This window comes from Suricata suricatta, chromosome 13 (genome assembly GCF_006229205.1).
Source record: "Suricata suricatta isolate VVHF042 chromosome 13, meerkat_22Aug2017_6uvM2_HiC, whole genome shotgun sequence".
In the NCBI taxonomy this organism is placed as follows: Eukaryota; Metazoa; Chordata; class Mammalia; order Carnivora; family Herpestidae; genus Suricata; species Suricata suricatta.
The window spans coordinates 50,323,276-50,336,269 of NC_043712.1; the positions used below are offsets into that span (position 1 = coordinate 50,323,276).

The 12,994-nt window shown below is 34.2% G+C and overlaps 1 protein-coding gene across 1 annotated transcript in view; it reads right to left on the reverse strand.

The window, feature by feature from the left end:
• CNTLN (centlein) overlaps nt 1–12,994 on the reverse strand; it is a 291,923-nt gene that overhangs the window by 74,108 nt on the left and 204,821 nt on the right. Inside the window, exons 16-18 of the mRNA XM_029920696.1 lie at nt 11,022–11,202; nt 7,085–7,178; nt 6,783–7,006 (exon numbers count right to left, since the gene is read on the reverse strand). Of these exons, the coding sequence (XP_029776556.1) occupies nt 6,783–7,006; nt 7,085–7,178; nt 11,022–11,202 (499 nt within the window). The remainder of the gene's footprint in view (nt 1–6,782; nt 7,007–7,084; nt 7,179–11,021; nt 11,203–12,994) is intronic.

Genomic DNA, 12,994 nt, shown 5'->3' on the forward strand with positions numbered 1-12,994 from the left:
AACAACTGAATTAAAAAGTGGGCAAGAGACCCAGACACCTTTCCCTTTCCAAAGAGACAAACAGATGACATGCATATAATCATAGAAAAAGATGGTTCACATAATATGTCATCAGGAAATGCAAATTAAAACAATGAAATACCCCTTCACACTTTTAGAATGACCAAAATCCACAACACTGTTAACAAATGCTAGTGAGAATGTGGAGCAATGGGAGTCTCATTTATTGCTGGTGGTAATCAAAATGATACAGTACTTTGGAAGATAGTCTGGCAGTTTCTTATAAGGCCAAACATCTTCAGGGGGTCTGGGGGGCTCAGTCAGTTAAGCTTCTGAGTCTTGGTTTTGGCTCAGGTCATGATTTCATCATTTGTGAGTTCAAACCCTACGTCAGGCTCTGTGCTGACAGTGCTGAGTCTGCTTGGGATCCTCCTCTCTCCCCCTCTCTCTGCCCCTCACCTGGTAGCATGTGCTCTTCTTCTCTCTCAAAATAAATAAATTAATTAAAAAACTGAACATATTCTTACCACATGATCCAGCAACCATGCTTCTTGGTATTTGCCCAAAGTCACTGAAAGCCTATATGCACACAAGAACATCTATGAGGATGTTTATGGAAGCTTTACTCATAATTGCCAAAACATGGAAGCAATCAAGATGTCCTTCAGAACTTGAGTGGATACATAAGCTGTGGCACATTTGGACAATGGAACATTATTTAATGCTTAAAAGAAGTGAGCTATCAAGTCATGAAAAAAACAGGGAGGAAACTCAGGTGCGTATTATTAAGAGAAAGAAGCCAATCTGAAAACTCTATATTGTATGATTCTAACTATACGACATTCTACAAAGGTAAAGCTATGGAGAAAATAAAAAGATCTGTGGTTGCCAGAGATTGAGGTGGGGGATGGGGGGCAGTAGAGGATAAACAGGTGAAAGAAACACAGAAGAATTTTAGGCCAGTGAAAATGAATATATGAACAGATATATATCATTATACATTTGTCCAAACCCAAAGAATGTACAATACCAAGAGTGAACTGTAAAGTAAACTATACACTTAGGGTAATTATGATGTATGAATGCAGGTTCAACAGTTGTAATAAATGTACCTTTCTGGTGGGGATATTGACACTGAGAGAGTCTATGCATGGGAGGGGGAATGTGGTATATGGGCAATCTCAGTACCTTCTTTTCAATTTTGCTCTGACCTAAAGCTATTCCTCTAAAATAAAGTTTTAATAAAGAACATATAATTTCTTTATTGGTCAGGTAAGTTCTCTGACACCAAGGACTGCCTTCCCTCCAGTTTCCAAAAACATGTTCCTCATTTTCATCTGAATCTTCTCCAGAATACTCTTAATGTCCATATTTCTAGTATGAACCTCAAAATTCTTCCAGCATGTACTCATTACACAGTTCCAGAGCTGCTTTCACATTTTCAGAGATGTTACATTAGAACCCAAAGCTAGCACCAAAAGATGCATTACTGTGCTTGGGTTGCTATAATAACAACAACAAAAACCCCACAGATTTGGGCTTAAAAAACAGACGTTTATTATCTTATACTTCTGGAGGCTGGAAGTATGAGATCAGAATGCCAGCATGGTCACCTTCTAGTGAGAGCTCTCTTTCTCTTCCTATAAGGTCACTAAACCCATGATGAGGGCCCTTCCCTCATGACTTTGTCTAAATGTAATTTCCTCACAAAGGCCCCATCCCCAAATAACATGACATTGGGATTTAGGGATTCAACACATGAATTTTGGGAGAACACAATTCAATCCATAGTGATAATAAAACTCTTGAAATCCATTTTGTTAAACAAATACAGAAAGGAAATTAATAAAATAGTTCATCTATCCATACTTAAATGAATGATATAGATTATTATACTTTCTCTAAACACATTATTTCAGGGGAAAGCTTATTATAAAATACATATTCTGAATGTAAAATACCATGAGGATATTCATCTCCGATATTTTATATATAATTATTTAATACCTACTACAAAATATTCAAAAGATATTTTAATATGTGTTTTTATAGGTAAAGCTGCATTTTCTTTTATAATATGGTTCCTGGTAGTTTGCTTCTATTAAACAATGCTGTTTAAATCTACATGATGACACATATGTGGCTATAAAGGAGTTTCCACAGTTATAATACAATTAAGCAATATGACTGGAACAAAAGAGGATGACATTTACATATTTTTATTCTTAAGATGTGAAACTCATTTTTCACATGTTTCAGCTGAGTTATGAGTACGGCTCTTAGGTCAAAGAACTGAGCATTCAAAGTGGAAAAGCTAGTCAGTCAATATTATTAGATTTAAGTGTCTATTCCTTGATGCTTACTTTTGCAATAGTGAACTAAATATATTAGAAAAGGAAAACACATGTTTTAATTAGAAGTTACTTTTCACGAAAATTCACCATATATATAGTTTACGTTTTTGAATTTAATAATAATTGAAGTTAAGTGCTTTGTCTAACAGTAGGTCCTCTATACATCTAAAAATGTTAGGGGCACCTGGGTGGCTCAGCCAATTAAGCATCCAACTCTTGATTTCAACTCAGGTCATGATCTCACAGTTCATGAGATTGAGCCCCACGTCAGGCTTTGGAGCCTGCTTGGAATTCTCTCTCCCCACCTCTCTCTGCCCCTTCCCAGCTACACACATGTTCTCTAAATAAATAAATAAATAAACAAACATAAAAAATTGAAATGTTATATAGCTATTACACTTTATCATTATTTATTACATAAATAATTATTATGTTGGCAGTAAGATTTACTAATTTGAATAGAGAATGGTTTTTATTATATTATTTTGTCAAACATGAATGTATTTTTCAGTAAAAGTCATATAGATACTTCTATTTTTTGGTATATTTTCCCGTTTAAAACTAACATTAGAAAGAGTTTTACTGAGATAAAATTCACATACCACATTATTTATCCATTTAAAGTGTGAAATTCAATGCTTTTTAGTATATTCACAGATATGTCCAACATAGTCAATTTTAGAACATTTTCATCACTTTAAGAAGAAACTCATGTACTTTAGCAATTGCTACCATATTTTTCTTTTCCCCCCAGCCCAAAGCAAACACTAATCTATTGTCTGTCCCTATAGATTTACCTATGCTATAGGTAAATCATATATATGGAATCATATATATGAAATCATAAAATATGTGCTCTTATCTAACTTGCTTCTTTCACTAAATATGTTTTTAAGTTTCATCCATGTTATAACATGTGTCAATATTCATTATTTTTTGTGGTCATTGTATATACCACAATTTATACTTTCAACAACTAATGGACATTTAGGTTATTTCTACCTTTTGCTTATTATCAGTAATTCTGCTATGAACAATACTGCCTTAATATTTACTATTACTATTTACACTAAGCCTTATGTAAGACAGAGGCAAGTACTTAGGCTTTCTCATTTCTTTCCTGAGTATTCACAAAGCTCTATGAATGTCTGTGTCCTCCAGATTCCCAGGAATATGTCACAGTCATTAGAAACTTTTATGGACATCTCATTTCCCAGTTTTCCTTTCAAGCTATTTGATTAATATATTGTTTGACCTTAACTGGAATCTATCACCTCAGGCAGCCAGCCTGAGGTTAAAACACTTGCCTGTAATTGTTTTGACAATCCCATCTACCCACAAAGCCTGCCAAGAAGACTGTTCACAATGACTGAGATCAGAGTCATCTTTTCAACTGGGATCTTCCACAAAAGCATCAGACAGGTCAAATAATGACAACTATTTGGGAATCAGGCTTTGCAGGAGCTCTAGTTCCATTCAACTTCTGGTAGTTGCGAACCTAGGTGGGGAATAAGAACCGTGTTTATTCCCAGGATACTGCTGAGCTAGGATAGTGGGGAATGGGACCAAGGCAAATTAAAATGCCACAAAGTATCCTGTTCTTATTTAGATTCAGCTGTTTTCCTAGAATAACACTCCCTAGATTGTTGCAAGTCTTTGGTTAATTTCTAGAATTTCCTAGAGGAATTATAAGTATTCCTCAATGTACATAGAAAGTCTTAAAAAATGCTTTGCATTTCATGTAAAATGCTTTTATTGATCTCCAATCTTTTTAAGGATAAGGAATTTATGGCTTAGAAAATGATGACGGAGCATGAGGCAGGCTGAGGAGTAAAGCACAAGCTAGCACCCTCCACCCCTGCCACTCCAGGCGGGATCTGAGTGATATTCCTTGGACACTCCTGGCTACCCAAGAACAAAGGAAAGGGGTTTAAGTGCTTGCCATAATGATGTGGGAAACTAAGGCAAATGAAAAAATTAATTCCCTTATTGCCTACAGCCCATTACACGTCCTGTCCTTGAAACACGCAGGGTGAACTCTCTCTAGGAGCTCTGCTGCCTCAATGATGAACTTTGCTAGGGGCAAAAGAGAACCTTGGCTTAACGTTATCCCAACCTCAAGGATCTTGTAAACCAACTTTCTTTATTGCAACTGCTCCAAGATACATGTTGGTAATCATACTCCAAGCTTATAGTCCTCTGATATATATATATCTAAAGGGTCTTATGACTCCAGTTTAATTAAATGGTAATAAGTGGCATTTTCCTAGCAACAGCTAGCCCCTCAAGGTCCTGGAGACCTTGCTTCCAAAATTTCTTAGAGACTTACTCTATCCCTGACTCCTTCCCAACCTGAGGGTATGTAATGAGTTACCCTTCATGACCCCATGCAGCTCTTCCTGTCCATGGATCCTGTCCCCATGCTTTAAATAAAATCACCCTTTTGCACCAAAGAGGTCTTCAAGAATTCTTTCTTGGTTGTTGGCTCTGGACCACCCTACCATGACCCCAAAATTTCATCAGAAAATCTGTGACTCCCTTGATCTATCAAGTGTCTTAGAATTGTTATATTGATCCTTACTTAGAAATTAGGTCCTGCACAAAGCGTTATGAAGATGTTGATTCCTAATAATGTTTGCTTATTTTTTCACTTCTTTTATGGAGGAATAAACCTTCAAAATCTTAATGCTAATAGTACATGCTACAATGTGGATGAACTTTTAAAACATGAGAAGCAAAAGACGCCAGACACCAAAAGCCACATATTGTAAGATTCCATCTGTATGAAATGCCTGGAAAGGCAAATCCTGAAGGGAAGCAGATTCTGCAGTCCCAAAATATGTCTCTTTGGCATAAGGATTATTCTGAGCTGAAGTCGACCAAAACCCAGCAGATTCAAGAAAAATTCTTTATCCATTACCTTCAATTATCTAAATTTACATTGGAAAGCAGGTCTGTACCAGGAAGGGAGATATTACCAGAAATATTTTTTCTACCTAAGAAAATTGTCCACATAATGGAACAACCTTTGTTTTCTAAACATCTCCTCTAGACTTCCTGTGAGGCCTTCCTCCCTTTGTATTCCCAGACTCCCATCCTTTCCTTAGCTCAAGATGTTATGTAAGCTTCAATTATCTAGCTGCTTTTTGGGTCTCATATTTTTATGGAGCTCCTATACATATGAAATTAAATTTGTTTTTTCCTATTAATTTGTTTTATGGCAATTTAATTATTATACAAGGCAATGAACCCAGAAGGGAAGAAGGAAAAATGTTTCTGCCCATACAGCCTTATAGACCGTGTCAATCAGTAGTTGCAGAGAGCTGGCAGAGATGGGGGAAGGGTACCTTGAAGAAGTTAGGAAAATGTTCTAAAATGGATTTTGGTAATAGTTGCACAATTTTATCTATAGTATAACAACAATTGAATTAAATAAGAGAATTGTATGGTATGTGAATTATATCTCATTAAAGTTATTACAAAAAATTAATAGTGGGTGATTTAAATACTTTACTCTCCATTATCTGACAGAACTAGATAGAAAATCAGCAAGAATACAGAAGAGTTGAACATTATTATTAACCAACTAGACTCAGTAGATATACACAGAACACTCAATCCAACAGCAGAATACACATTCTTTTCAAGTGCATATAGAGTAGTGCCTTATCTGCTATTTGTTAGGCCAGAAAACAAGTCATAATAAATTTTTAAAATCCAGATGGTAGAAAGTAACTCTCAGTGTAAGTTTGGAACATGGGCCAGATTTGGTTTATAAGGCCACTTTGGGAATAAAGGTAGAAGATAGCTCTTGTATTATAACTACTATAATACTATTCCCTTATAATTAAAACATTTATTAAGTATTGCTTGAATCAAAGCACTAGATATTAGAAGTAGAGAACTTAAGCATAATTTAAAATTATGTATGAGAGCAATTTAAAAATTACTTTCTATAATGATGAATTCTATGTAAGACAAATTTTCAGCATATCTTTTCTTACACAAGCAAATACCTTTAAGAATGCAGAAATAAGGAACAATCTTTTCATTTCCATGTGCTTTAAGATTAACCTAGGTTATAATGAATGTGTCTACAAATTATTGCAGAAAACTCACTTCACCTAACTTAAACAAAAGCATAGGCAAATTATAGGAACATATTAAAATAGATATTTATGTTAAAGTCTTCACATTTTATACTAGTATTTGCAAAAAGGAGCTGAGGCAATTACTACTTAATAATTTGATTAATAATGATAAATTCTAAGTTTTAGACGTGGGCGAATGAGCGAGCTAAATGCATTACTGAGGCCAGTCCTTAAAATCCAAGTTATAGCACAATAAAGAACACAAAGAACACATATAAAAAAAAATATCCACCTTGATACTACAGTCTATTTTAATTAATTTTTAAAATTCCTTTACCTTTATTGCCTGTCTGCTTGTCTGATATCGTTGATCAGATATTTGTTGCTGCTGAAGGAGTTTTTCATTGATTTCTTTATATTCTTTAACAGACAATTCTGCTGTTTTTTTGGCATTATGAAGTATGCTGTTTTGTTGTTGTAAAGATACAATACGTTCTCGTAATAAAATAATATTGCTATTTGATTTCTGGGAAGTTGTATTTTTCCACTTTTCTCTGTTAGCTACAAAAAGAATGTTCATAATGTTTTAAAAATACATTAAATTAAAAAAAACATTGTTAATTTCATATATATTCTTACCTCTGGTAGGAACTGTTGTATGAGAACTCTTTCGTATATTACCATTCTTCTTTTGAAAAGTTGGCTTTCTGGCATTCTTATAATGAAAATAATCCTAAATTTGAAGATTTTATAAAAATTAGATTATTACTTGAAACAACTTCAAGTGAATGAACATAGTAAAATAATATTTCTTTACCTAAAAATATATTTATTTATGCAAACTCAAAAAGTATAAACAAATTCTATAATTGATACCAAGAACTTATAAATGAACATTGAATATTAGGACTTCTCAAAACCATATAATGCTTTAAATATTTTTAGTATTTCTCATTATATGTATGTATGTAAGGCTTTATATAGCATTATTCAAAATGATATGTGTTCTTAGGGGAGAAAAATATCTATAAATGCAGAAAAATAAAATGAAAAGAAAATAAGTGGCCAGAAAGGCTACTGCCTAGAAAGAACCATAGTCAAAATTTTAAGATATTTTCATCTAGATTATTGCAGAGAATGAATAAAAATGGCATTATACTATTTATATTATGTTGAATCTGCTTTTTACTTTTGCTATACCAGAAACATAAGATAGTATTTTGATATTTTAAAACACTAATTAAAAATTTTTTTTTTCTTTCCTTTGCACCAGGAATTTCAGATTTGTATTTAGAGATGCCAGCAGATTAAAAAATTTTTAAAAAGCTTCCCCAAAGCAAAAATTTAAGTAGGAACATGTTTCCAAATTATAAATCATAATACTAAAATATGTGGTCATATTTAAGAATTTATTGGCTGGGAAACAGGAACATTACCAATCTAGAAAATTAATTCTTTTAAAAAAGGAATTTTTTCAGAAATACCAATTCTGGAAAAAAACAATTCTAATAAAAATGAAAGTAAAAAATAAATTTGATCCAGTGTTACTTTGGCAATAAGCCAAATATTTATATAAGATAGGGTTTTCCTTTAAACCAATTACTTACACCCTTGAACTTGCTTCATTCTCAAACTGTTTTTCAAAGGTCTCATTTGAACTTTTTAGAACCAGTATATCAGATATATTTTTTTAAATGTTTCATTGCTTTATTAGTACTTAAGTGCCAGTCATGACACTATAAAAATGTCCCAAACAGAACTACCGAATCACCAATATTAGTTACCAGACCTGATATCAAATTAACTGGATCTAAATTAAAAAGAATTGGGCTTCCAATTCCAGTATTGTTACTTACTAAAAATTCAGAAAAATTCTTAAGCTTTGAAATCAGCACACTTAAAGTGCCTTTTTAATATGTAAAAATGTTAAAGGAAATTCTCAGGCCAAAAATGAAATGAAAGCAGGAATGCACATAAACAAGTGACCAATAAAATAGCCAGCAAAATATAACAATTGATAATCTCATGTGATCTTAAAATTCCATTTAAATTACAATACAGAATACAAAAAACAAGAAAGATAGCTTGGGCCCCAACTCAAGATGAGAAATTTGAGGACTAGAATCTAGGATATAGTGTGTAACAATAATTTGTATCCTTTTTTTCCCCATCAAGTAGTATTACATAGAATTGATGTATCATAGTTTACCATTCAACTGATGAAGAAAACTTTGATTGTTATCAGTTTTTCAGGTATTAGAAAAAAAGATGTTATGATCATTCATATACAGGATATTTTTGGTAAACATAAATTTTCATTTCTCTGGCATAAGTGTCCAAGAGAGAAACAGCTGGGTTGCATGATAAGCGAATGAGTTTCTTTATTATTAAAAAATATTTTTTACACATTTATTTTTGAGAGACAGAGTGAGACAGAGCATGAGCAGGGAAAGGGCAGAGAGAGAAGGAGACATGGAATTTGAAACAGGCTCCAGTCTCTGAGCAAGCATTCAGCACAGAGCCTGATGCAGGGCTCAAATCCATGAACCGTGAGATCATGACCTGAGCTGAAGTTGGACACGTAACCAACTGAGTCACCAAGGCCTGCCCCCCCCCTTTTTTTTTTTTTAAGAAACCGGCAATTGTTTCCCAGAGTGCCATACCATTATATGATTATTATTATGTGTGAGATCCAGTTCCTCTGCATCCTTGCCAGCATTGTTGATTTTCAACAAAATCTTTATGTATTCAAAGTATGAGTCATTTGTCACATATATATGGTTTGTAATACTTTCTCCCAGTCTATAGCAAGTCTTTTTATCCTCTAAAGAGGTCCTTTCACGGAGCAAAATTTCTTAATTTTAATGATGTCTAACTTATTGATATTTTCTTTTAGGGATCATGCTTTTAGTATCATCTCTAAAAAATATTTAGCTAGCCCTAAGTCCTGAAGATTTTCCCTTATGTCTCCTTCTTAAACTTGTATGTTTTAATGTCATACATTTATATCTATGATCCATTTCAAGCTAATTTTTGCATAGGGTGTGAGGTTCAGGTATGGGTTCATTTTCTTGTCTATGGATATCCAATTGCTCCAGCATTAGTTATTGAAAAGACTATCCTCACTCTATTGAATTGCTTTTGTATCTTTGTCAAAAATCAGTTGTTTATCCTTGTGAATCCATTCTAAATTCTGTATTCCATTATGTAAAAAACCTTTTTTCCCCTCATGGTAGGTGCTTGTTGTAATTAGTCTTGACATTAAACTGAGTGGTAGGAATTGATGCCACAATCTTCACAAAATACTTCTTTATTAATAAAATTTCTATTTAGTTCTTTTTTAATATCTTCTATTTCTTTGCTGAGACTTTCTATTGCACTATTTAGATGTTCTATTTTTTCATTCTGTTTGTAACAGTTTGTTGAAGCATTTTTATGATGGCTTCTTTAAAATGCTTGTCATTGTAGTTCCAGCATCTGTGTCATCCTGTTATTGGCTTCTGTTGATTGTCTTTTCATTCAAGTTGACGCTTTCCTGATTTCTTGGTATACTAATTTTCCATTGTATCCTGGACATTTTGCCTATTTTACTTCAAGACTCCAGATCTTATTTATTTCTTCTGTTTTAGCAGGCCTCCTCTGATACCACATTGGTGGAGGAAGGGAGCACCACCTCATTACTGCCAACTGGGAATGGAAGTCCAGCTTCTGCTGACACAGAGGTAGGGGAGGGGCATCTCATTACTGCTTGCAGGTGAAAGTTCAGGCTCTCCAAAGACTGATGTCATCCTGTCTGGGAGATGGAGCATGGCCTTGTTTCTGCTCCCCACATAGAGTCCACTGACACAGTGGGGAAGAGGGAGTGTGAGGCTTTATAGATATGGGAGGTATGAAAGTCCCCATCTCTGTACTTGGCCTTGAAATCACCCTGCCAGGAAGGGAGAGGGTCATCTTTTCACCGATGGATGAAGCCAGATGTCTAGCTTCTTATAGGGCCTCTGATGACAAGACGGCAGGGAGTTATTACCAATGACTCCTCACCATGTCTTCTCTAACACCACCCTGATGGGAGGAGGAGACATTAGGGGTGACTCCTTAGAGCCAGGAGAGAGTAAAAGCCTAAGTTCCCCACTACATATTTATCAGTGTGAGTAGAGGTGGGTTTGCATTTGTTTCTGTGGTATTTGGGTAGAGTAGGGTGATGACTGTGTAAAAATTTTCTATCTTGCTTGGCTGCCCCTTTCTTGGTCCTTTAACAAGAGAGAACAGGGTTTTATTGGGGCCTTTCATCATTTGATGAAAGTATTTCCAGGTGGCAGGTTTATTCAGCATCCAGGCCAAGATATATGAGACAAAATGAAAACCCAGAAAACTTACCAATCATATTGTTCCTTGAGTCCTGTGGTCCCTAACTGATTGTCTTTTAAAAAACTTATTTAAAAGGTGAATATTTGCACTGTATACTTCACAGAAAAAAGTTTTTAATGAAAATTAAATCACTGGCAACAAAATTTATTATGAAATATACAATAAAATTAAAAACATAGCTTATAATTAAGTAATACTGTTCATATACCTTTGGGGTCTTGCCATCTGTATCTGAATATATTCGTACCATTTCTTTTCCTTGTGTCTGGGTACCTTCTATTTGGTCACTTTGTTTCTGGTCTCTTCCATCTTCTATAGGACTTATTTTCTGGGATGTTTCTACAATAATTGTTCCTAAATTTTGAGAGGTCTGTGCTTCAGAATCACTGCTTTTAAGAAAAAGCGGGGAACATAAAACCCAAGAAAAAAAGTTGTTAAAGGTACCTATTTTAAGTTCAAGATCAAATATCATTCAGCATATATTGCACCTAAAGCTAGAAGTTTAATTTGAACATTTACTAGTTATCTATGTTAAGAAGAAAATCGGTCTAAACATGTTTTACAGTCTGTTATTTCTGTTGATTCTGTACATAGCCTCTAACTTATTAAGATGAATAAATAAGTACAAATAGGACTTCTTTAATTAACCTGATGGGACATGCACATTGGTGACTGAATTTGAATACCACTTACATGGAGACCTACTGTTGTAGTAGAATGAGCAGACTCAACAGGCAGGCACTGGCCTGGGACTGGAGTGGCCCTTTCATAATTATATGGCCCTTTCAGTTACTTACTATCTCTGGACCATGTTTTATCATCTGATAAATGTTATATTGCATCAGTGGATCCTGATTTTGTTTCACAACCAAATATCCTTTTTATTATAATTCCCTTAGGTATATCATATTTGAAAAGTATATCTAGCAAAGAAAAAGAGTATGCCTATTGAAAAACAATTCAGCATCTTAATTATTGCCATCCAAAGGAAAAGAAACTAAATGTTAAAAGGAAGTGTCTTACAAAATTGTAAAATCTCATCAACAAATTAGAATATCTAGTATCAAATACCTGGTAGTGTCACTTCTGTTGTATTTCTCCTAAGTATTAACCCAGGAAGCACATGTTTTAATGCTGCCAGGATTGGAGCACTTACTACTTTCTGGGCCAGGGCAGAAAGCTTTAACATTTCTCAGTAAAGTTTTCCCTGAGTCTGAGACAAGGTTTGAAATATCCTAGGCTTTCACCCACTGATCTCAGTTCCATTTCTTATGTCCACTCATCATTCAGTACAATACTCGCTAAGCACCAGTTATGTACCAGGTACTCTTCTAGGCACAAAGGATAAAGTACAAGTGAATGAAGGAGACAAAAATTTCTGCCTTTCTGTGGCTTTCATCCTAAAGGGGTGGGTTCAGATAACAAAAAAATAAGTAACACCTGTATTATATTGTTTGTATTAATGAGAAGGAAGATTGAAAGTGCTGAAGTTGAGTAGAACATTCAAATAAGTCCAATTCCTTTTCCACATGGATGATCTCTTAAATATTTAGATATAGTTATTTGATGCTTGAAACATCTCTTTAAAAAACATCCCTAGCTTATTCAAATATTCCTATTATGTGTGTTTTTGAGATGCTTTTCCACCCTGGTCACTCCACCTTATCTTGATGGAGCATTATGTCCAGAATTCAATTTCATTTTTCAAGTATACTATGTGAATTACTTAGTACAATTTCTGGTAGATGCAGACTAAAATTATGCAAGCTTTTGTGGCATGTACATTGTATTGTAAACTCATACAAAATTTAATTAAAACCTCCTAAAATATTTTTATGTATACTATCGCAAAGTCCCGTATTTTCCCCATTGTATAGTTGAGCAACTGGCATTTTCTAGCTATGTAATGGTCCCTGTAGTCTTCTGTGTAACTCTATCTTCCCAGTTTGTTGCTATCTTTGGGGATTTTTATTCTATTTTTCAAGTATTTTTTATCCTTTTCCCATGTCATATTATCCACAAGTTTGATAAACATTCTTTGTTGAAATTCTGTTTTTCAAAGTGTGAACAACTCTTCCTGATGATCACCCATCACTGAATTGGGAATTGATAAGTTATTTGTGTATCGGGCCCACAAAATGCAGGCTATGCCCGTGGCCTGGCTTCTATCAGAAATTTGAA